The sequence below is a fragment of the Heteronotia binoei genome, chromosome 2 (genome assembly GCF_032191835.1).
Source record: "Heteronotia binoei isolate CCM8104 ecotype False Entrance Well chromosome 2, APGP_CSIRO_Hbin_v1, whole genome shotgun sequence".
In the NCBI taxonomy this organism is placed as follows: Eukaryota; Metazoa; Chordata; class Lepidosauria; order Squamata; family Gekkonidae; genus Heteronotia; species Heteronotia binoei.
In genome coordinates this window covers 149,467,188-149,490,697 of record NC_083224.1, presented here as the reverse complement: position 1 = coordinate 149,490,697, position 23,510 = coordinate 149,467,188, and the positions used below count along the sequence as shown (strand labels likewise).

Here is a 23,510-nt window from a genome sequence, read left to right as displayed (position 1 = left end):
CCTAATTCTGTGGGCACTGGGATGATAGAGGTTGTGTGAAACCTGCTTCCCAACGAGCATCAATGCCATTTAACCTCATGGTTGGCATCTAGATGAGGGGCAAACTGCATTGGCGATGGGCATATTGTTGACGGCACCCAATGGCTGCTGCTGTTTGCAGTTCTCATTTGCATGCCCAAATTATCACTGGCTGGCTGGGATGCAGGTGGCTAGGGTGGCCAGACCGTCCCGGGCTCCCGGGACATTCCCGGTTCTGGCCACCCAATCCCGGCTCCCGGGCTGCCTATACCGGGACCATTAAAGGTCCCGGTTTAGGCAGCCCCGGAGCCGGTGGGCCGCGGGCGCCGGCGGGGAAGGCGGCGAGTGAGGGAGGGAGCGTCCCTGCGCCTGCGCAGGGCCCCTGCGCAGGCGCAGGGACGCTCCCTCCCTCACTCGCCGCCTTCCCCGCCCGCGCGCGGGGCCCGGCGGCAGTGGTGGAGGCCTCTCCGTGGCCTCCGCTGGTCGCTGGAAGCCCTCCAGAGACTCTGGAGGGCCTCCAGGGACCAGCGGAGGCCGCGGGGAGGCCGCGGGGCACCCGGCGCTGGTCCCGGAAGGCCTTCCAGAGCCTCTGGAAGGCCTTCGGGGACCAGCGCCGGCCAGCGAAGGCTTCCCCGCGGCCTCCGCTGGTCCCTGGACCAGCGCGCACCCCTACCTCCCCCCCCCACGTGTCCCTGGCTGGCCTTCAGACATTATGGTCACCCTACAGGTGGCCCTCACAAAGCTCTGAACTCTGAAACTGACCAGCTCCACTCTGAAGAATGGGGTTGGTGAGATGGACTGTGCCAGATGAGTGCCCCATGCCTGAGGACCTGGCAAGTGGCTAGAGTCCCTCCCTCCTTGGTGGCACAAGCAGCAGCATGCCCTGGTGACAGGTGGCCAGGTTCAGGATTCACCTGGGACTGTGGTTGCATTCTTGTGACCCATATGCAACAGCCTTTGAAGCCTCCGGTCTCCAAAGAGAGTGTTGATGCCACAGGGATGCTTCTGCACCACAATGTGCCCCAAGGTCCTCCTTGTCATCCAATCTGTTTTTTACATTGATTTGATCCCCTGAATAGGGAAGGAATGACAGTACCTACAGAGCTGGGAATTTCTGCTAGTTGAGGCAATAGAACCAGGTCAGAGAACAAGATGTAATTTCTGTAGGCACAATGGAGAAAGTGGTGAGGGGTGTTAATGGAAGAGACTGCACATCTATGGAGATGACCAATCCTCCATGGTGCAGGCCCTTGGCATCCATCCACCCAACAATAGGTGGATGCTCCTAACTGGACCCTGGAGTGGCTTTGGGTGGCTGGGACCTTACTTAGCATACATAGTAATTGCATTTATCCTTTTGGTGTCTGTCAGACAGCGAAGCTATCAATGCTCCCTCTAAGCTGTAGAGTCTTGTGAGCAAAAATTCTACTTCATGAACTACTGGCATTAAAGTGGGGAGCGAGAAATTTGGTTACTGCATAGATTAATTTGCTCTGGGGCCATCCTTCCTGAGCTAAGACAAAAATGTGTGAACTGGAGGCTAAAAAACTGTGAGCTAGCTCACACTAACTCAGCTTAGAGGGAACACTGATATTGACCATGGCACCCTCCAGTTTTGTTGGCAGCAGTCAAGGCTGCCCGGTAGTAGCTGCTATGTGCCATCTGAACCACTCGTTTGCATAGGCAAATATCCCTAGGGTACCTGGGATCCAAATGGGCCTCCACAGGAGGCTGCCCTCTGAGATCTCCACTCTGTAGCATGGAATGCTATCTGCCAAGCCTCAGTGAGGTGGTGGCCCCTTAAGCCAGCAGCACTGTTTGCACAACAGATTCTGCATGGATCATTAACCCACACTGGCCAATGGATTCCAGGGACCACCACCATGACTGATCTATTATGGTGCACCCATGGCATTTGCATTTGTGCTCACTGCCATGGCAGTACATCTCCCCCTGGGGCACCCCCTGAGTGATTCAAGATGGTTCAGGGGGCAGCTCTGCATCTTTTGGGTCTGCGCTTTTGGATGTGGAGATTTGTCATGTAGCCTTTCCCTCCCATCAATCTTTGTTTGCTGCTGTGGCAGCTTTATTGTCAGGATGAGCCTCCCACCATAGTTTTGCCAGCCAGGAGCATGTGTGGATCCCGCACTCAGTCCTTTGGTGCTAGGGGTGCCTCCTCAATTGGTGTGGGTAGGATGGGACAGGAGGCTGGTTGCCACCATCAGTCTCCTTCCCCAGCAGCTTCCCCGGATGGTGCCTGATGCATCAAACCACCTGGTGTGTGGGGTCCATGCCCATCTGGGGGAACACTCCTGACCCCATGGCTGCTAGGTTTGGGAGTAGAAGACACCATGTTCAGTGCTGCTTGATGCCATCGCTCTTGGCTGCCGTTGGCTGGGGGCTGGAGAAAGGGATTTTTGCTTGCCTATTTGTCTGTGGCTGCATACCTATTTGTGCATGGAATCCTGGCAGACATGCACCCTACCTCTTGAGTTGTGGGGATACCTCCTGGAACCATTTGTAAGGTGGGGAGGGCTGTCATTGGGTGCCAGACAGGGGCCAGCATGGTGGGTATGCTGATTGGGTGCACACTTGGTTGGTATCCTGAGCTGCTTGGGTTCCTCAGGGCGTGGCTACAGCTGAGTGGGGGGGGATGAAATGGGAGTTACCATGGCCACCAATGGGCTGTGCTGACATTTTTGACAGCACAATTTTGTGCCTATTCTGGGGGGTGTTCCCATGCTGAAAACGCTTTGGGTATATAACTTTTGAACACTCTCTGAGAGTTTTAACTAATACATATATAGAAAAGTTTTAATTAAACCCCTCATGGAGTGTTCAAAAGTCATACACCTTACACATACCCGCAAGCTCTTCAGTTTGAAAATGCTTTGAGAGCTGACTGGCATGTCCACATTTGGCCCATCACTCTACTGGCATGAAGCCACACAGCACCACTTGCACCTTATGCCAGTGTAAATTCCTCTTACACTGGAATAAATCCAAGTTACAGTGGCATTGGGGACAGTAGGCTCCCTATTCCAACCCCCCCCCCCCTTCACCTCAGAATTGCTCTGTCCGTTGACTTTTGGCATGTGGTTCAGGGATAGGAAATACTGCAGTTACTGGACCTTCCCCTCTCCCAGATTTGGTCTGCTCTTTTTTCCCTAGTTTTGCCCTAGGCTCTTGCTCATGCTGGAAATGTAAAAGTTTACATTGCGGTTTGCATCTGCTGGAGAATAAATATGTAAATTTCTATGCCTAATTTTAAAAAAGATCAATGGTTATTTTTGTTTAAATTAGGTTTATTACAATTTATTCTAGAACAAAGCAATTTGATTAGTTGGCATTTTTTGTCATGTAATACAAGGACCGTAGAGATGAACAAATGCAGTTTAAACCAGCAGGACAGATTTTGCTAAGGTTATATAAAATGGGGTGTAATTCACAACACTTGTTGTGAGTGCAAAAATATCTAGTCATGCCACTTCTTCTCTGTTATTCCCTTGCAGGAGACTTTTCTCTGGGCGTTTTCGCACTCACCTTCAAGTGGTGCGACCACCCTCCTCACGCCGGCGGATCTGCAGGGATTTCGCACCAGAAGCGCCGGCGCACCCAAAAGAGCCGGCGACTTCCGTCGCGAAACCAGCTCAAACGTTTTCCTGCTTCTTGGCGGTTTCCGTTTGAGCTGGTTTCGCGACGGAAGTCGCCGGCTCTTTTGGGTGCGCTGGCGCTTCTGGTGCGAAATCCCTGCAGATCCGCCGGCGTGAGGAGGGTGGTCGCACCACGTGAAGGTCAGTGCGGAAACGCCCTCTGTGTTACTCCCTTTGACAAAACCATTTGCTTTGTACAAGAGTTCTTGTATTTCTGTTTCTGAGCTTAAAAGTACATATGTTAAAAAGCTTTAAAGGAGTTTGTGGAGAAATATGTGGGAATAGAGTGTAACAACCACAAAGTATAGAAGAACTGTGTTAGGTGTTAAATGGAATGTTCATCAACCCATCAGTATTTCATTTGAATTCTAGCTTTAAAATCTTTTCTTGTCCTTTTTGAACTGGAGCATCCTTTCCTCCCTTACAGCATACAATGATAATTTGATGTGGAGTTTGAGAGTATGCAGAACTTTTATATTGCTTTTAATTGTAAATAGTGGACTTCAGTTGGTTCCTGTTGGATGGAAAAAAGGAAGAGGGTCTCATAAAATCAAATATTTCTTGCTAGTGACATCCATTTTCTAATTATTAACATGAAAGATCTCACTAGACCTCAGCTAATCTGAAAATGTTTAAACCAGCAGATTTAACTTAACTTTGCTAATGACTCTGTCATTAATGTGTTTCCCTGAACCTGAACAAATTACATTATATGCTTACAATGCAAATATATTCACTTAAGAATTAGGCTATGATCCACTAATCATTGTCTAGTAGACTCTTTGCATTCATAGGAATTACTGTAGAGTAAGTGACTTGAAGCTAAACTTTGTGGATTCTGTGGTCATGCCTATTTACTCAGAAGTAAGGATCATTGGAGACAATGATCCTTACTCACAAGTATATTTGCATAGGAGCATGCTGCTAATGTGTGTATGTGTGTGTATAACATGTTTGATAAATATCTAAACAACTTTTTAAATCCTTTCAGATCCTACAAGTTATTTACTGACATATTTTTCAACAGACTTTATTATATTTTGTAAATACTAATTAAAATATATCTATTCTGATGTTTGTGGAAACACAGGGTATAATATTCACAATTTTTACTGTTTCAGGCAATATTTTATTGCACATTCTGGCTGTTAATTCCTAAATGGATTGTGCTCCACAAATCAGCTAAACCAGAGCATTTGAGTATAAACCAGTTTATATCCAGATTCCAATTTCAGCTTCCAAAATATGTGAATGTACTATGTCTTTTGCAGATTGGTCTAGGGCTTGAAAAGCTGTAATTATACTGTGCTTAATGGCATGACTACTTTGAGTGTATGACTCAGTAAGGCATCATGTGATCATACCTTTATGACAGGAAAAAAATTACTTTTCACATTCATCATTACACAGCCACGTATATTATGGGAAGACATCTTCAGATGCATTCTTCTCTAAGGGATTTTCGTTTCACATTTTATATATGGGATGTTGATATCAGGTATGAAATTCATGTACCACATGTCAACTGAGAATGCTTTTTTTTGTTTGTTTACAGCAGTTTTACAGAAATACTGACTAAAATATCATGGTCTTGTGTATGTGTGTTTTGCTAAGCAAAGCAATGGTTTAAATGCACATGCCAGATTCTCAATTAATGTGAGATGCATGTACTCAAATGATATACAAGGTTATATGCTAATGCAGCAGGTTTTAGGATAGAGTCTACATAGTGGTAGGAACACTGGACTGGAACTAGGGTTGCCAGGCCTTACCTGGCTGCTGATGAGGAGACTGTTCTCACACATTCACAATGTGCCTGGTGCAATGATGTTGTGATGTAATCATGCTGGGCACATCGTGTGGGAATGCTGTAGCATTTTGGCAAAAAACTCTATGGTGCCATAGAGGTTTTTTTACCCAAATGCTAGAGTGTCCCTGCATGACATGCCTAGTGCAATCACATTTGGGTGGTGTCATGTGCCGACGGAGCTCTTCAGGGGTGGAGCTACCCTGCTGACCAATCCTGTGCCGGTGGGTTGGAGGATGCAATATCGGGGGAAACCATGTCCCCAGCGAGAGGATGAGAACCCTAACCAGAACTGGAAACAGCCGAGTTCAAATCCCTGTTCAGTCATGAAACTAGGGAATCATACACTTTTGCCTCTTCTAGACTCCTTTGGTACTGACAAGGTTAAAAAGGACAAAGTTTGAGTCCAGTGGCACCTTTAAGACCAACAAAGTTTCATTCAAGGTATAAGCTTTCATGTGCACACACATTTCTTCAGATATAGTGAAATAAGATGTCCCCTACCATTAGATATTGGTAGAGGGGTTCGTTGCCAGCAAGGGCTAGTTAGAGTCAAGATGAATAAGTAACTGGGCAATTATTGCTTAGATTGAATTAAAGCAGTTGATAAGATCTGTGAATAGCAGTAAATCAGCATACAAACGCAAGATGCCCCCATTTAATAAAATAGTACTTTGCTTTGCAGACTTATTTAGGATTATTCTCTAAATGTGACCCAATGCAATATGGTGGTGGTAGAAAGTGGTATCAAGTTGCAGAGGACTTATGGTGGCTCTGGATGGTTTGCAAGATGCAAACAGATGCAAGAACTGACTTTGAGTCCTGTGGCACCTCTAAGAGGATTTTGGACTGTGTTTCCTGCAGTGTAGCTAGCTAGTATGGCAAAAGTGGGAAGAGAACAGTGTCACAGTTGGTGAGAAGGTGGCTGTGACTTTGGGAAGAAGGATGGTAGCTAGGATAGAGGGGCTGTTGGATATGCATGTGTCGATTTTTACCTGTAGCCAGCTCTTCCCTGCCCCCCCCCCCCCGAACAAAAGGGCCCTTACTTTTCAGTAAGCATGCCCCTTTGTTTTGGGGACAAGCCCCCCCTGAAATCAAGTGGATTGCTTCTGAGCAAACATGCAAAGGATTAGGCTATAGAAATGTATGCCTTTTGTCCACAACTAATTCTGTTGGAGGTCGGCTTTGAGAAGTCAGTGTGGAATCATAAACATTGAACCTTCATCACCTCAAGTGGTTTGTCAGCGAGTTCTGGTACTACCACAGTTAGCATTTATTTATATTTCAATTTATATCCCGCCCTTCCCACCGAAGCGGTTCAGGGCGGCTTCACACTTCACACTTTACTTCACACTTTAAAAATCTTTGAACTGGCAGTGGACTAGTCAGAAGGCTGGATTTGGCCAAGTGGCTTCTAATTTTTCCAGTGAGTACAATGAATACATGGGGTGTGTTCAGGATCCTGGAGATCAGCTCCATATCTGATTTGAATGAGTTCACTGGAGTGTATGCATAGAGAATCTAGGCACATGCCTATATATGTACATATAGCAACTGGAATGGACAGAGCCTATGTACAATCATTGGTAGATGCATAGGTTCATATCCATGTGTTCCAATTAACTACGCAGACTGAGGACAGAACTTGCTTGCACAATCTGATCTATTTCTCATGCACATTTAACACACCTACTGGGAACATGAGAAAATGACTGCCTACACAAGTACACTTTCTTGGGAGTAAGCCCCATTTAATAAAATAGTACTTTGCTTTGCAGACCTACTTAGGATTATTCTCTAGATGTGACCAAATGCAATATGGTGGTGGTAGAAAGTGGTATCAAGTTGCAGAGGACTTATGGTGGCTCTGGATGGTTTGCAAGACAAGAGACATTCAAAGGTGGTTTGCCATTGACTGCCTCTGTTTAGCGATCCTGGGATTACTTGGTATTTTTCCAGCCAAATACTGACCAGGGCTGATCCTTAGTTTCCAAGATCCAACAAGCTTGGGCTAGCCAGACTGAAATATATTATATATATGTGAAGGAACTATGGATCAATGGTACATAGAACTGGATCGACTGTATATAGAAAATATACATAGAGACTGTATATAGAGAAGGTAGAGAAAGAAGCACTTTTCTGTCTTTCTCACAATACATGGACTTGTGGACACTCAATGAAATTGCTGAGCAGTCAGATTAGAACTGATAAAAGGAAGTACTTTTTCACCCAAAGGGTGATTAACACATAGAATTCACTGCTACAGAAGCTGGTGGCAGCTACAAGCTTAGACAGCTTCAAGAGGGGGATAAACATATGGAGCAGAGGTCCATCAGCGGCTATTAGCCACAGGGTATTGATGGAACTCTCTATCTGGGGCAGTGATGCTTTGTAGTCTTGGTGCTTGGGGGGGCAGTGAGAGAGCTTCTAGTGTCCTAGCCCCACTGATGGACCTCCTGATGACACCTGGTGTTTGTTTGTTTTTGGCCACTTTGTGACAGAGTGTTGGACTGGATGGACCATTGGCCTGATCCAACATAGCTTCTCTTATGTTCTTATATACAATTGTTTTGAATGGGACAGGGACATCATATGTACACTCTTAACTTGTGAAAAAAAACTTAGCCACCCAGTCCTCTTGAAATGGAGCCTTATGGTTGTGAAGGAGCAGCTACTTGTAGCAGCTAGGGTACAAGTGAAATTTTCCAATTCCAATTGTGTTGGAAAATTCCTAGAGATTTTTTTTGGAGGGGGAGCTTGGGAAGTAGGGTTGCCAATCCCCAGGTGGGGGCAGGGGATCCTCCAGTTTGGAGGCCCTCCCCTCACTTCAGGGTCATCAGAAAGCAGGGGGGGGGAATGTCTGCTAAATGCTCCATTATTCCCTATGGGACTGATTCCCATAGGGTACAATGGTGAATTGATTTGTTGGCATCTGGGGGGCAGGGCTGTTTTTAGAGGTAGAGGCACCACATTTTCAGGATAGCATCCAGTGCCTTTCTTCAAAACACCCTCCACGTTTCAAAAGGATCGGACCAAGGGGTCCAATTCTATGAGCCCCTTTTAAATGCCCCCTTCATTATTTCCAATGCAGGGGGCATTTAAAAGGTGTGCAGTGGTCCCTTTAAATGTGATGGCTACAGATCTCCCTTCAGAGTTCAATTATGCTTGTCACATCTTTGGTCCTGGCTCCACCCCCAAAGTCTCCTGGCTCCACCCTCAAAGTCCCAGATATTTATTGGACTTGACAACCCTACTGGAAAGAGTGGATTTGAGGGAAGAGAGGGAACTCAGCAGGGTAATCATTGGAAGTATTATATAGTGTTTGTGGAACAGCCAAGAGATCCCGGGGGGGGGGGGGGGGAGGAAAATAGTTTGGCTGCCAAAGCTGTAGCTCTTTTTTGGCACCATTAAAGCAGATTAGAGTTTGCTACTCTTAACCACTGTACCAAACTGACTAAAGCAGGGTGTAATGCTATAAAGTGTGCTCTCCAAAGCAGCCATTTTTCTCCTTGGGAAGTAATATGTTGTCTAGGAATCAGTTGTAATTCTGGGAGATCTCCAGGCTCCACCTGGAGTTGGTAACCTTGCCTAGGACCAAAGCAAGAAGTGCAACGTCTCTGTTCCTAAATCATCATTGTTTTGGCCTTATAGAAATGCAGTTCTAAATGTTTCGACACACTTCCATCATGGGTCTGTTTCAGTTATGTCAACCAGTCACGTCAGTCTGTCTCTTTCTAGATGAGGGGACATGCTTCTTTCCTCAGGAGAGAAAAAAAGCCCAATGTGTACTGGGCTTTGTACTCAAATGCAATGTGGGACTCAGAGTTGCCAACTCCGGATAGAGAAATTCTTGTGGATTTGGGGGTTCAGCCTAGCATCACCAACCTCCAGATGGCACCTAGAGATCTCCCGCTATTGCAATTGATCTCCACATTAGCAAAATCAGTTCCCCTGGAGAAAATGGTAGCTTGGGAGGGTGGACTCCATGGATTATACCCTGCTGAGGTCCCTCTCATTTTCAGGCTCCTGGTATTTCCCAACCTAGAGCTGGCAACCTTAGTTGAGCCAGATGAGGGCGCATTTGGGGCAAGACCTCGGCTGAGATGCGATGCCATAGAACCCACCCTCCAAAGCAGCCGTTTTCTCCAGGGAAACTATCTCTGTAGTCCGGAGATCCACTGTAACTATAGATCTCCATGCCAGGCCCTACCTGGAGGTTAGCAAATCTAAGAGAACCATCAGTATATTAAAATGTTTCAAAAGCCGGGAGAATTCTTATGTAATTTCTCTCTCGTAGTGTGCCTGAGGATAGGTAAAAAAAAAAAAAAATCTTGCAGTTCCAAGGCACAAGCAAGGATTATCCCGCGCTTTGGGGGGGGGGGGAGGGGGAGTGGAAGCGTGTTTTTTTCTTGCCCTTACTATCTCTCTTTCGGCCTTCCGAGGGCAAAGAAACTTCAGCTGCCTCATCTGAGCATGCGCACACTCTGTGCGCATGCTCACTGAGAACAAAGAAGTCTCCTAGTCGGATGGGGAGCGGAATCAACTAGCGCTCGGCAACCTTCGGCGGTTTCCGTTGGGGCCCGGCCGCCATTTTCTCGCTCCCTCTCTTTGCTCGCTACCTGCGCGGCTCCCTGCCCTGGTCGCCAGTGCTTTGTCCTGTTCGGCGATGGACGGGTGAGTGAGGGAGTGGATGCGGGACGAATGTTGCCGCCGCTGTCGCCTTCGGGAGGATGAAAGGGAGGAGGGAGCTGTGGCCGCCGCCGCCCCAGACTCCCTCCTGCCCGTTGGGTATCTGATAGGGGAAGGCAGCGCATCCCTTGTCCCTTGGGGCTCTTTCACCCTCCCTTCCCGTCTGCCTCTTCTAGGTGCGAGCCAGCAAGTGAGGCCGGAAAAGAGACGACGAAGAGGGGCGTGTGCGCGCGCCTTGTGTTTGGAGGTGGGGGGGCGATGGTTGTAGTGTGCTGGGCTGTTCCCCCCTCCAAGGGGGGATTAAGGGCCTCCTTCTGTAAGAGGCTTCCCCCCCTCCCCCGCAGTATGCATGGAGGTGCTGGACCGAAGCATCCTTCATGATGTGGGTTGAGATGCTTTGTATTGCAGCAGTCGAAGAGGGTGGAAACTATGGCAAGGCCTTCCCTTCAGTTGCCTGTAGCTTTGTTCATACTGTTACATTCCTTAACCAACGTTTATTTATACATTCTTTATTCCTTGCCTTCTCCTCCTTAGGATTAAAGGAGGATCTCTAAACAAGCCTCCTCTTCCCTGCCCTGTTTTAAGCTACCCAGATGAGGGACAAGACGGCAGCAGGAGGCAGATGTCTAGTTCTTTTGTTTCTCTTGGCTTCTTTAATGGCCTTCTTTCCTCCAAGGTAGAAAGATGCCTTTGTGTATGTGTGAGAGATAGGCAGTCAAAGCCGAGGGAAGGAAAAGGATTGCTGGCGTCAGCCATATGGGAACAACATTTAGGGCCTTCATTGGAGGTAGGGAACTCGAGTGGGTAGCCTGCAGACAAGGCCCTCTGTCATTGAAAGCTGGGAAGTCTGACTCCTGGCTGTAAACTGTGTCTGCATAAAGAACACTGAATTTTATTTTCGCTTCCCATCATACCCAAGCCTGATTGTGAAATTACCCTACCTATCTCTAGTACACATCAGAAATAGTAATGTGGACTTCTCTAAGCTGTTATATGACAATTAGTAATGGTAACATTAGCATGATGAGCCCTACTAAATTGTGATAGTTAACTTCATGGCTTAGTTGTGCGTTAAACTAGACTAGTTGAAGAGGGGGAAGAGAATACACAAGTTGTATTCTCCTTGAACCAGCATGGGCAGCTATTGTTTCTAAACAAAGAAGTATTAAAGTGGCATGTACTCATTTTAACATGACCATTATTCCCCAGCTGGGCTAAAATCCAGTGCTTGGTTTGATTACATTAGGCCACACATATATGTGAGTGTGAGCAGGGTTACCTGATTCCTTTTATCAGAACATGTGGAGATGACAACATGATGATGATAGCAGTTTAGTGATGATGGTTCATTGAGTGGGCTTCCTTAATGGAATTTCCTCCCCTTTATTCAAAACCATTTGAAGCTCATATTTTGGGCTGCTTTAGATAACTTGGTTCCACTGGAACTGTGCTGTGAGGTGACTTAAAACCATGCCTCAGAATAAACTGGTCATATAAAATTGTACATGTTGTTTGCCAAATCTAATCTTAGAAAATGGAATATACAGTAAACTTGTTGGCATTCTGTTGCTTTTTGATGAGGAGTTGGCCTTCTGTGTGAATATAAGAGATTTTGATTGACTTTTAAAACTCAAAATTCTAGTACCTATTTATATTCTGCTCTTTGGAATGCAGTTTTATGGTTATGCTATTGGTAACTTTCTGCATTCCTTCACTATCTTTGCCTTTTACTAGTTAGTTATTAAAGTACTTATAACCTGCCTTTCCCCTTTGCTTTAAGTGGTTTACAAGTAATAATTAAAATGTTACAGATTATAACCAGTGCTCCCTCTTGTGAGCACTTAAATGAAGACAAATCAATGTTGTCTAGGCCCAAAGATGCCTGCTCTTCATGTCCATCAAACCTGGTAAACAGACAAGTCTTGTAGTACCTCCTAGAAGATCTCCGATGAGAAGGCTTTCCTCACCACTTTAAGGAGCTCATTCTACATAATAGAGGCTGCAAGGGAAAAGGCGGGCCAAGCTGAGTAGGAGAATAGTCTGCAGGTAGCAGTCTGAAGATCTTAGTTGGGGTATGGGAATATATGGGAGAAGACTGCCCTTCAGATATGTGGGCCCCAGACTGGGAAGGGTCTTAAAAGTTGTAAGTCGTATCTTGAATTGAACTCAGAAACATTCTGGCAGCCATGCAACTGTTTCAGAACAAGTGTTATATGTTCCTGTTAGCTAGCCCCTTGCAATAATCAAGTCGCCTCACTCTGAACCAGCTATAGTTTCCTGGTTGTCTCCAAGGGCAGCCCAATTTAAGAGTGTGTTACAGTAATCCAACCTTAACGTTCCATTAGTATGGATCAGCATAGTCAGCTGAGTGGAAGGAAGGAGAGAGTTGGTGAACCAGATGCAGCAGTAAAAGGCCCTTTACCAAGCTGCTAAGTGGAGCCATAATAGAGTATTATAAAATAATGCATTGGTTGGAAATTATTCTGTCTCCCCCATAATAAATTATAGCTTCAGAGCAGACAAAAGGTAGTACTTCTTTACTCAACAAGAAATTAAACTGGAGTTCATTGCCAAGGGAGGTAGTAATGGCCACAAGCAGAGAGAGATTTACAAGTGGGTTGCATAGATTCATGGAGGAAAGGTCTATTGATGGCTACTAGCCATGGTGTCTGAAAGAGCCTCCATATCCAAAGACCACAGACCTCTGACTCCCAAAATTCCAGTGCTGAGAAGTAGCAGCATAGATGGGCCTCTGTGCCCTTTTTGCCCTCTAGGGCAACTTGTTGGGTGCTGTCTGAAGTGGGATACTGGACTGGATGGACCACTTGTTGGATCCAGCAAGCTCTTAATTTGTTGTGCGAATGCCAGTTCCACTCCATCCCAGGATATGTGGGCCTGATCCCTTTAAAACATCAGGTTTAGAAACAGCATTACCTCTCTCTTGTTTGGATTTAGCTGCCGCTTTTTCTGCCATAGCCGACTGACCACAGCCTCAAAGTACTGACTCAAAACCCAGACAGATGAGTCTCAAGGCACGCATACTGAAATATAAAGCTGGGTGTCATCTGCATATTAGTCTCTCTTAACCTTAAGCCTCTTGACTATCTCATTCAGCAGCCTTATATATGAACGAGCATGGATGAAAGAATAGAACCCACAGAACATATCCCTCCCAGATGATTCTGCTCCTCTGGTAGAAACTCTTTCTGTCCAGTCAGATAGAAAGAAACATGGAGGGCTGCTCCATTCATGCAAACACCATGTTCCATCCAGTAGAAAAGACTGAGTCAAAGACTGTTGAAGGATGTAACAGTATCAACAGAGGTGACTGTCCCTTGTCCATTTTTGAATGAAGATCTTCCATCAATGCAGTTAGAGCTGTCCTGGTTCCAAACTCAGACCTGAAAGAATTGAAATGGATCAAGGGCAGATGTATAATATAGGAGCCTTTGGAGCATCACTGCACACTACTTTTATTTTTCCTAGATAAGCTGATAGGAGATTGTCCTGTAATTAGTCATCTAATTCCTAGCCTATGATGTTTTTGAAGCAAAGGTCTAATATTTCCTGCTTGAAAGGTATAGGAAGACCCCATCATTCAACAAGTGATTTTAACCAATAGCTCCAATACCTTTCCCGAGCATGATTTTAAAAGATTTTCACCAGTAGAACTCGTTTTTGTTCCTGGCATCTAAGGTGTTCTTTCCCCCATTCTTCTTAAGTATGCTATGAATAAGTCTCAACACTTCCACATCAGCACTGAGTGCTGTTGGAATGGACTAGATATGTATTACCTTGGGGAAATGGAAGTCTATAACATGCCATTCAGTGGCTTCAGTGATACCCAAGAGGATTAGAGCATCCTCTTTTCACTGTACCAACTTAGCTGTGTACTATAACTTAGCTTAGTTGTATGTTTTGCTTTGCTTTTGGTCACCAATCCTTGTGAAGATAATGTGCTTTTAAAACCGCTAATTTTTTTAAGAGCAGTGGATACATAAATTATCCTACATCTTGAAAGTTTCTGAAGATACTTAAAATGTACTGAAATCTGATTTCAAGGAAAGTGCTTTCACTTCTGGAAGGAAAAAAAGTACAGTTTTCCCTCTAAAAACTTGTTTTTCTCTTTCAGCATTGTTACTGATGTTGCAGTTGGTGTGAAGGTAGGCTATGAATTTGACTGATAAATGATGGGGCTAATGAATATGCAATCTTCATAAATTTATTAAATATTTCCTCTGGTTACTATTGGGTATAAAATGGATACTAACCAGAAAAAAGGTCTTTCAGTATAGTTAACTATAAATAAGTAGGTTAGTGGTAGTCAGTTTGTATATCCAATTGACTTGTTTCTTCAAAAGAGAAATATGTAACTTAGTATGTGATTAAAATCTTAACATCTGAAGAGTGTATAGATGACATTTTCATGACCTGTGAATAATATTTGGGTAACACAAGTTAATTATTTGCTATTTACAGTGCAATCCTAAAGAGGGTTACACATTTTTAATGTCTTAACTGGAATGCTGTACAGTACAAGAAAAGATGGCCCTTATTATAAAGATCTGGTGTCCTTATTCTTTGAGGCCTTATATCAACTACAGTTTGCAATGTTACCATGGTTAGAAGCCTGTGAATAAAGTAGGGTTGTGTACTTCTGCCCCCCCTTTCTCATAGTTTTTTAACCATGGTTCTGTTGGCATCACAAGTAATTAATATATTTGTTTATTTGATTTATGGATCACCTATTCACTACAATGTAAGACTCTAGGCAGTGTACAACTGTTAAAAATAGGATGGAGGCAGATTTTAATGATTGCATATTTTTGTAAGGAGACCCACAAGTTCCCATTTCAGAACTCTTGGATGTATGCCATCTGGGCCTGGTGATTTGTCAGTTTTTAATTTGTCCCATCAGCTGTAGAACTTTCTCTCTCGTTACCTCAGTCTCTTTCAACACCCCTCCCAAACTTGGAGTTTCTGGAGCAGGCAATCACCTCCCATCTTCAACAGTGAAGACACAGTCAAAAAATGCATTCAGCTTCTCTGCCATTTCCATATCATCCTTTAGTAATCCTTTTACCCCATGGTCATTCAAGGGCCCCACTGCCTCTGTAGCTGATTTTCTGCTGCTAATATATTTGAAGAATTTTTTGGTGTTGGTCTTTATATATGTTGAACTCAACTGTGCGACTGAACAACAATAAAACATTCTTTTTTGCAATATGTTCCTCATATTCCCTTTTTGCCTGATCATCAGCATGCATTTTATTAGCCACAGCCTGTGCTCCATTTTATTTACCTCACTTGGACTAGCAAAAAATTGAAAAGCAGCTGCACCAAAAAACAGAGAATGCTAATCAGGATTGCCCTTGTAAAAGGAATTTGGAAACTAGGGCTTGAAGTAGATTTGAAATCCAGGTTTTGAAGGCTTCTGTTTAGTGCTGCTAATCTTAATAAATTGACATGTGGCTAAATTAATGGATATTTAAATCCAGAGATTTGAACTGTGAACAGGCAAGACAGCTTTTTTCTACATAGCTGTGAAAAGCCCAACATTACGGGAGAAAAGATCTAAAAATCTAATCAAAAATACGTTATAGATCTGCCCACCTCCTTAGAAGTAAATGCCTGCAGATTTAAGAAATTCAGTGGCCATTGAGGAGTTTGCTTTGCAACCATAATAGGGCTGCTAGCTTTCACTTTGTTTCTGTCAGAAAAAAATGTGACTGTTTTGGCCTTTGAGGGAAGGACTCATCTGAGCCAGACCTAACAGCAACCACTAGGCAACTTGAACCACTAGGCAGCCACCCCACAAAAATCTATGTGGTATAGTGGTTAGTGTTTCAGACTGGGCTCTGGGAGACTCATGTTCAAATAACCATTGCTGTAGAAGCTCACTTTGTGACTTCGTGGCAGTTACACATTCTCAGCCTAACCTATTTTACAGTGTTGTGAGAAGAAGAGAATAATGTAAACTGCATTGGGTCCCCATTATGGAGGAAGGCAGGTGTAAATTAATTAAATAATACATGTTTATTATTTTTTATTTATGTTATTTATAGTCTGTCTTTCTCATGGATTTAAAGCAGATTACACAGACTGAGTCAATACAATGGACAAGATGGAATAGTCAGTGAACAATGCAATAGGAATTAAGGTTATAGAACCAACCAGAAGTCTAAAAACAGAACTGAAGCAAAGCATAAGAATTAACACTACACATTAAATGATGCAAAAATTACATGGTAGGATCCTAGTATCAGGAAGCCATACAGAGTAGTATAGACCATAGTCCCTAATAATTTATCCAAGTAATTTTGTGGAACATTTAGTACAGTGCAACTCTGTTGCTTGTAGAAAAATTCTCTTGAATAATTCAGTTTTGGATAGTTTACAGAAAGCCAAGAGAGTTGGAGCCTTCCTGATCTCAGGCAAGCAGTTCCATAATGTGGGGGCCACAGTGGATATGGCAGGTGTACAGGCAATTGATTTTGCTCATTTGTAAGACCTTGTTCCATGGTGGAGCATAAGAGAGCCGGTCTTGCAGATTTGAGGTTCCAAGGCCTTGAAGGGCTTTGTAATAAGCTAATACCTTAAATTGCTCCCAGTAACTGATGGGCAGCCAGTGAAGTACCTGCAGGATGGGGGTGATGCACATGACCCATCCAGCTCCCGGTAAGAGCTGAGTCACAAAATTTTGTACCAACTGGAGTTCCTGAATTGATTTTTATGGGAAGTCAGTGTTTACAGCACATCACAGTAGTCTAGTCTCAGTGTTACTGTGGCATGGATCTAGGTGGCCAGATCAGCCAAATCTAGATAAGGAGCCATCTTTTGGGCTAAGCTGGCTTGGAAAACCTTTTTGTGGATTCATTAACTTGAATCTCCAGTAATAATGTTGAATCCAGTCTAATTCCAAGGTTATAGCTGAAGAAGGGAGGTAGATGAAAGATAGGTTGGTTGGTGAGTGAGAGGAAGCAGGGAAAGGGGAGGAGATATGGAGGTTGCCAAGGAAAGAGGAGAAAATGAGGTCTCCCCAGTACCGTATTTTTCGGACCATAAGACGCACTCCCCCCCCAAAAAAAAGTGTTGGGGGGAAAGTGTGCGTCTTATGGAGCGAAGGGACGATAGGACGTACCTTCCTCCGGGGGGGGGGGGTGATCCGCTGCCTCTGCCTCCGATCCCGGTGCTTCCCCCACGCCTGCCTGCCTGGCTCCAGCTCTGCTTCCAGCAAGCACTGGGATTACTCCACGCTGCCCCCACCGCAAACCCAGAACTTCGCGAGCGCCGGCTGCGGTGGGGGCAGTGTGCTTCCTCCGTGCCTGTCTGCCTTGCTCCAGCTCTGATGCTTACAGCAAGCGCCAGGATCGCTCCCTTCACCCTCCCATCCCGGCGCTTGCTTTAAGCATCAGAGCTGGAGCCAGGCAGACAGGCGTGGAGGAAACACCCGCCCCCTCCGCAAGCCCAGCGCTTCGCGAGTGCCGGCTGCGGAGGGGGCGGCGTGCTTCCTCCGTGCCTGTCTGCCTGGCTCCAACTCTGATGCTTAAAGCAAGCGCCGGGATCGGAGGGCGGAGGGAGCGATCCTGGCGCTTGCTGTAAGCGTCAGAGCTGGAGCCAGGCAGACAGGCATGGAGGAAGCATGCTGCCCCCCCCCCCCCGCAGCTGGCACTCGTGAAGCGCTGGGTTTGGGGTGGGGGCAGCGTGGAGCGATCCCAATGCTTGCTGGAAGCACAGCTGAAGGCAGGCAGGTGCGGGGGAAGTGCCGGGATCGGAGGCGGAGGCAGCGGATCGCCCCCCCAGGAGGAAGGTGCGTCCTATGGTCCGAAGCGTCTTATGGACTGAAAAATACGGTAAGTCTTTGCAGTTTCCCCACTGTGCATCTGGGCCCAATAGCCAGCATTGCTCAGCTGGGCCAAGCCTTGTGGCCAGCACTACAAAACTGGGCTATGGTTTTCCTGTGTAGAGGCTGCCAGTGAGAGGGAAAGCTGATGACTTGGGGGCAAGTAAAGGTTGGTTGGCTGCTGGGTGGGAAAGAGAGAAGGAAGCAGGAAAAGAGGAGAGGCTGTGAGGGCTTTCAGGAAAGCAAAAGAGAAAATAGTTCGGGTAGAAGGAAATTAGATCTCCTTGCAAGTCCTTGAGGGTCCTCTGCTTGTTTTACTTATTTACCATAGGTTGTAAGGTGAACTTCAGGATGACTTTATCTGTGAGGTATTTGAATACAATGATGTGATATTCCACCAGGTCTGTGAGGTATTTGAATACAATGATGTGATATTCCACCAGGTCATAAAACTTCTTGTTTTTTCTATATTAGCAGCTGAAAAAGTAAGAGAAGCAGTTATACTTCCCACAAATGAGAACTGAATCCTTGGCTTAGTTATGATTTATTATAGAGATGTTTGGTTTTAAAATTGTAATTCTCTGTACAATAAGCAGTACAATTTGCAATCTAAAGATCCTGAGTTTTTTTGCTTGGAGAAGGCAGTGCCTGATGCCCCCTTGAAGGCTTCCTTTTTGGTTTCGTTCTAGAGTAGTCTGAAGAGTTGCTTGCAGGTCAGAAGGTTATGAGTTGTCACCTTGTTAGAGAAGGGTGGGGAGTGTGGCATGGCTCATGGTAGAGCACGTACTTTGCCTGGAGAAAGACCCAGGTTCAACCCTAGTCTTCTCCAGAGATATTCCCCACAGATATTTCTAATGCAACTTTTTGCATTTTTGCATTTTTAGTTAATACTTAGGAACAATGTTCCCTCTAAGCTGTGGAGTCCTCTGAGCAAAAATTCTACTTTGTGAGCTACTGGCATTAAAGTTGTGAGCTATGGTATAAAATAGTTTGCTCTAAGGCCATCCTTCCTGAGCTAAAACAAAAATGTGTGAGCTGGAGGCTAAAAAATCGTGAGCTAGTTCACACTAACTCAGCTTAGAGGGAACACTGCTTAGAAAGTGTGCTCAATTAACTAATATCTTAATTCAACTAGACAGACAGCAACAAAGAGAGTTGGAAGGGTTTTTTTGCTTCCCATCACCTGTGTACTATTAGACACTACAAGTTAGCATGCATTTTGAGTTATTCCCTTCTAAAAGTTACATTAATGGCATCCTGCTGCTTAGGAGAAAGGCACCAAAGTCAGCCAGTTATTTGATCATAATTGTGGTGATATAACCAATAATGCTTCTAACAAATTAATCCATCGCTACCCTTTGAAGGAGGCAAAGTGCCATCCTGATTATTGAGATGATTTATATGCTGCTTAAAAATGGTTATATTGAAAAGTGAAAAAAAGTAACCACACAACTCTACTCTGTTCAAAGCTTACATGGTTAGCAATGAGAAATTCCATTTTTGTTTCTGGAATATGCTGGCATGCTCCCAAAAGAAAGCCAGATTTATAAACACAGTACTGCACAAACACAAGCTTCATCTAAATTGGTGATGCTTATGTCACAGAGGAGTTTGAATTCTAGAGTCATACTTTTCTTTATCCCTAACTAGAAATGTACACTAAAGAAAGTCACACCGTGCTACTCTAAGCCGGGGTGTCAAAATGTGCTGCCCAGGGGCTGTGTCAGGCCCCCAGGGGACTCCTATCAGGCCCGTGAGCAAGTCTGCTTCCTTCTCCCTCTCTCTTGCTTCCTTCTGCATCACAGCTTGCTTTGCTAGGCTTGCTCAATCACACAGGAGCTACAGAGCAAAGCCTTTATTTTCTTCATTGGCTAAGGCTTCTTCCTTGGGGAGGAAGGGAGAGCTTGCTTTGTCAGGCGCTCTCAGTTGCACAGCAGAGCCACTGAGCCAAGCCTCTCTTCCTTCTTTTGACTGAGCCTCTTCCCCCTCTTTATCCCCTTGGGGGATGAGCTTCCTTTGCTCAGTTCCCTCGATCACATAGTAGAGATACAAAACACCTTTAAGGCCAACAAAGTTTTATTCAAGGTATGAGCTTTTTTGCCTTGCTACACATAGAGTTTTCTTGGCTTATTATGCTGGGGCTCTCCTGGGTGCAGCTGGGTTTGCTTCCTCCTTTTCACTGTTCTCATGCCTTCTTGATCCAGTCTTTCTCAGGAGGAAAGCAATGTGAATTATTTAGATGAGGAATAATAACAAGCCAGTGAAGAAGATTAGGCTGAGAGGTATGTCCAGACCAAATTCACCTAGCACATTTCCTTTGTAGACTGGGGATATTAGCCTAGGCTTCCCATATAAGTAGGCTTATACTGAACACTATACATTGCTGTCTCTGTATTCTTGCACTGCCTCATAGGAGCTGTAGTTATTTCTCTGGGGAAGACTGTAGTTTTATAGACAAACACATAGCCCTCAGTCTGTGTCATGGTGGCTTCACATGTTCTTAACCAGCACATGAAACAACTTTGTACATAAACTCACAATGCCCAGCCATTTCATATTTTCCTCTGGGTCTTAGACTCAGAAGTATTGGCCATGAGATTTCTGTAATGAGTCAATAAATCAAAAGTAGGTTTGCAACTTACAGATACACACCTGAACAACGTTCACAAGATTGCTGCAGCACAGACATGTTGATGCAATAATTCAGAGCAAGAGGTGTCAGTTATCAGACTGTTAAATAAACAAATATTGCTAGAGTGCTAATATTCTAAGCACGTTTTAGTTTAAGTTTTAAAACATCTTTGTGTTTGTCTGTGTCCTTTATAAAGTTTATATATGTGCTACCTGGCATTACATTTTATGCTAAACATGGCCTGGCCCAACAAGGTCTCATTTATGTCAGATCCAGCCCTCATAACAAATGAATTCGACACCTCTTGCTCTAAGCTAATGCATACAGTCAAAGAAAACGAATAAAAGCACATCACTAGGCAGGCACAACTTAAAAACATTTGGAGCAGAATGTGCACAGAGAAATGTCCTGCTGAAATTGCTCTCCATAGATGCATCTGTGGACATCTAAGTGGGATCCAAGCTTGTAGCTCCCAAATATGTAGATATATCAAAGATTTTATGGCCCCGCTATTAGAGATTTGGCAGAATCTAGTTTTACTCAATCTGCAGTGCATTGCCTTGCACGCTGTGGCAGAACATACTGCTAAAGTGAAGAACATGGCTACATGTGCCAAGTTTTGACTAAATAATTCCCAACATACCACACCAGACACTTCAAATATATCTTGGAACATGTAGAGTTGTATTATTAATCTAACCTAGTACCGTCTGACTGACAGTGGCTCTCCAGTTGTTTCAGGCCAGAGTTGCAGAGGATTCTGGTATGCACTCCCCCCTCCCCGCCATGCACTGAGATGGTTAGGGAAAGTAGTAATCCCAGTAACGATCCTACTGATCCATTAATCTTCCTGCCATTTCTTCTTGGACCATATCCAAAGCTAGGAGTTTGTGTCAGCAAAGTTGGGAAGGAGGGGTGCTTCAGTGGAGAGACTGGCAGCTGTGCGTTAGATTGGATTTGCCCCAGTTGCTAGGTGCCAGTCTGTAGACCATGATGATTGTTCCTTTTTTTGTTTATCTCCCCCCCCCCCCAAAAAAAACCCCATCCAGTTCCAAAACTACTGATTTACAGTTCAGCTTTGGAAATGTGTTTAACCTCTCTTGTTACCTAGGATCAGTGCTTAAATATATGTGTGTGGGTCCTTAGTATAATGGGACAGGCGCTTGAACAAACATCATATTGTTTCATCACTGTAATTATAAACATTTATTTGAGAAGCCTGGTAGTTTTCTTTTTCATAGACCTGCATAGATCTGTTGAGCTATGTTTGGAACACTTCTTGCCACTGTAGACCTTTTCCCTGAAAAACTTTACTGCAAAATTGAAAGTTTTTATCAGATGTGCTTTCAAGAAATTCTGTAAAGTATACTGGGAGAAAAAAAAAGACTTTAAAAATCACTGCAGTTCCTGGAAAGCTATGATCATGCTGGTTTTCATGTTAAGATGATGTAATATTGTGTATAGTCTGTGGAAAGCATTAGGACAGCCCTAATAGATAAGAACATTCTCATGTAAGTAGATTTAAGCTATTTATAACTGATTTCCTCATATATAAATTATCACTGTATGGTTAGTGGCAGCAGAAAGTCACTTTCCCATAAGAAGTATTTACTACTTTATGGTTCTTTAAATGACTAATAGATACAGAACATATCTTCCTTAATGTTGTGGTGTTTATTATTAAGAACTTTTTAAAATTACCCTTCAAAGATACAGATGTCAAACTACTACACCTTAGTTTCTCCAGTCTTCCTTAGTACCAGAGTGGTGACCTACTAACATGTTGGCCTGTGAACATGTTACTATTCTTATTGCAAAACTAATGATTTAAAGATGGTATATGGTTTGCATCAGGGGGTGTGCATTCAGCATTTAAACATGCCTGGGCTTTCTGCCTTGCTTTCTCCAGCCTCCCCACCAGCTGGAGACAGGACAGCTGGAGAAGGGAAGGCAGGGAGGGAGGAGGCTTTGCTTCCACTGGTCAGCTTCACTCCCATTGCTTCTCATCTGTTAAATTTAAATGGCCTAAACATAACAGGTGACTGGCTGGGAGTGAAACTGACTAGTGGAAGCCATGGGGGAGGGAAGGAAGGCATTTTAACATGCCCCCTCTTCCTTCTGATGGGTATAATAGATCTGGATATATTTGGCAGTACTGGATATTTCCCCAGTCCAAATACTTTATCAGTATTGGACTGGGAAAATTCGGTATTTACTGATATTTATCAGGTCTGAAATACCTGAAGCCTAAAAACACCAACATTTTTTCCTTGCACACACATAGTTTGCTCCAACATAGTTTTATTCAGGATGTGAGCTTTCATGTGCATGCACACTTTGTCAAACAGGATGGAATCGGAGTGTGTGTGTATAGCAAATCAGCATACAAGCATACACTGTGCTGAAATGTTTTAACAGATGCAAACAGAAATAATGAGTTAAGTTCTTAAGGTCATAGTTTAGATTCATTTTGGGGAGAAAACAGGCAAATAAATGTCTCAGTGTTAAGAATGTTAAGAGTGATTATATGACCCTGTTGTCATGTCTCCTCTCAATTGTGAAAGTAACTGATTTCTTAGCTGTGATGTTGGTGTTGTCTCTTCTGTTGATAAACCAGAGAAGTGCATTCCAAAATACCATTCTGATTAATTGCTTTACTTTTACAATCACTCTTCTAAATACACTAAAATTAAGAGGATGTATAACCCTTTTTGGTGAGAATACAGATGTAAGGACTGAATTAGTTTAGCATATGTAGTGAGATTTAAAAAACCAATATTCCTTTTGAGTCCTGGAGAGGTGTGTGTTCTAACAGTTGTACTAATTTGTACTAATCAGCAATTTCTCTTTCCATTCTGTTTTTGA

At 44.2% G+C, this 23,510-nt stretch overlaps 1 protein-coding gene across 4 annotated transcripts in view; it reads left to right on the top strand.

Annotated features, from left to right (window-relative positions):
• Positions 1-9,941: 9,941 nt before the first annotated feature.
• PTBP2 (polypyrimidine tract binding protein 2) overlaps positions 9,942-23,510 on the top strand; it is an 86,281-nt gene continuing 72,712 nt past the window's right edge. For all 4 annotated transcript variants that reach the window (XM_060232219.1, XM_060232218.1, XM_060232217.1 and 1 more), the window contains exons 1-2: positions 9,942-10,155; positions 14,303-14,333. In XM_060232219.1, coding sequence (XP_060088202.1) covers positions 10,148-10,155; positions 14,303-14,333 — 39 coding nt within the window. In that variant the 5' untranslated portion in view covers positions 9,942-10,147. The remainder of the gene's footprint in view (positions 10,156-14,302; positions 14,334-23,510) is intronic.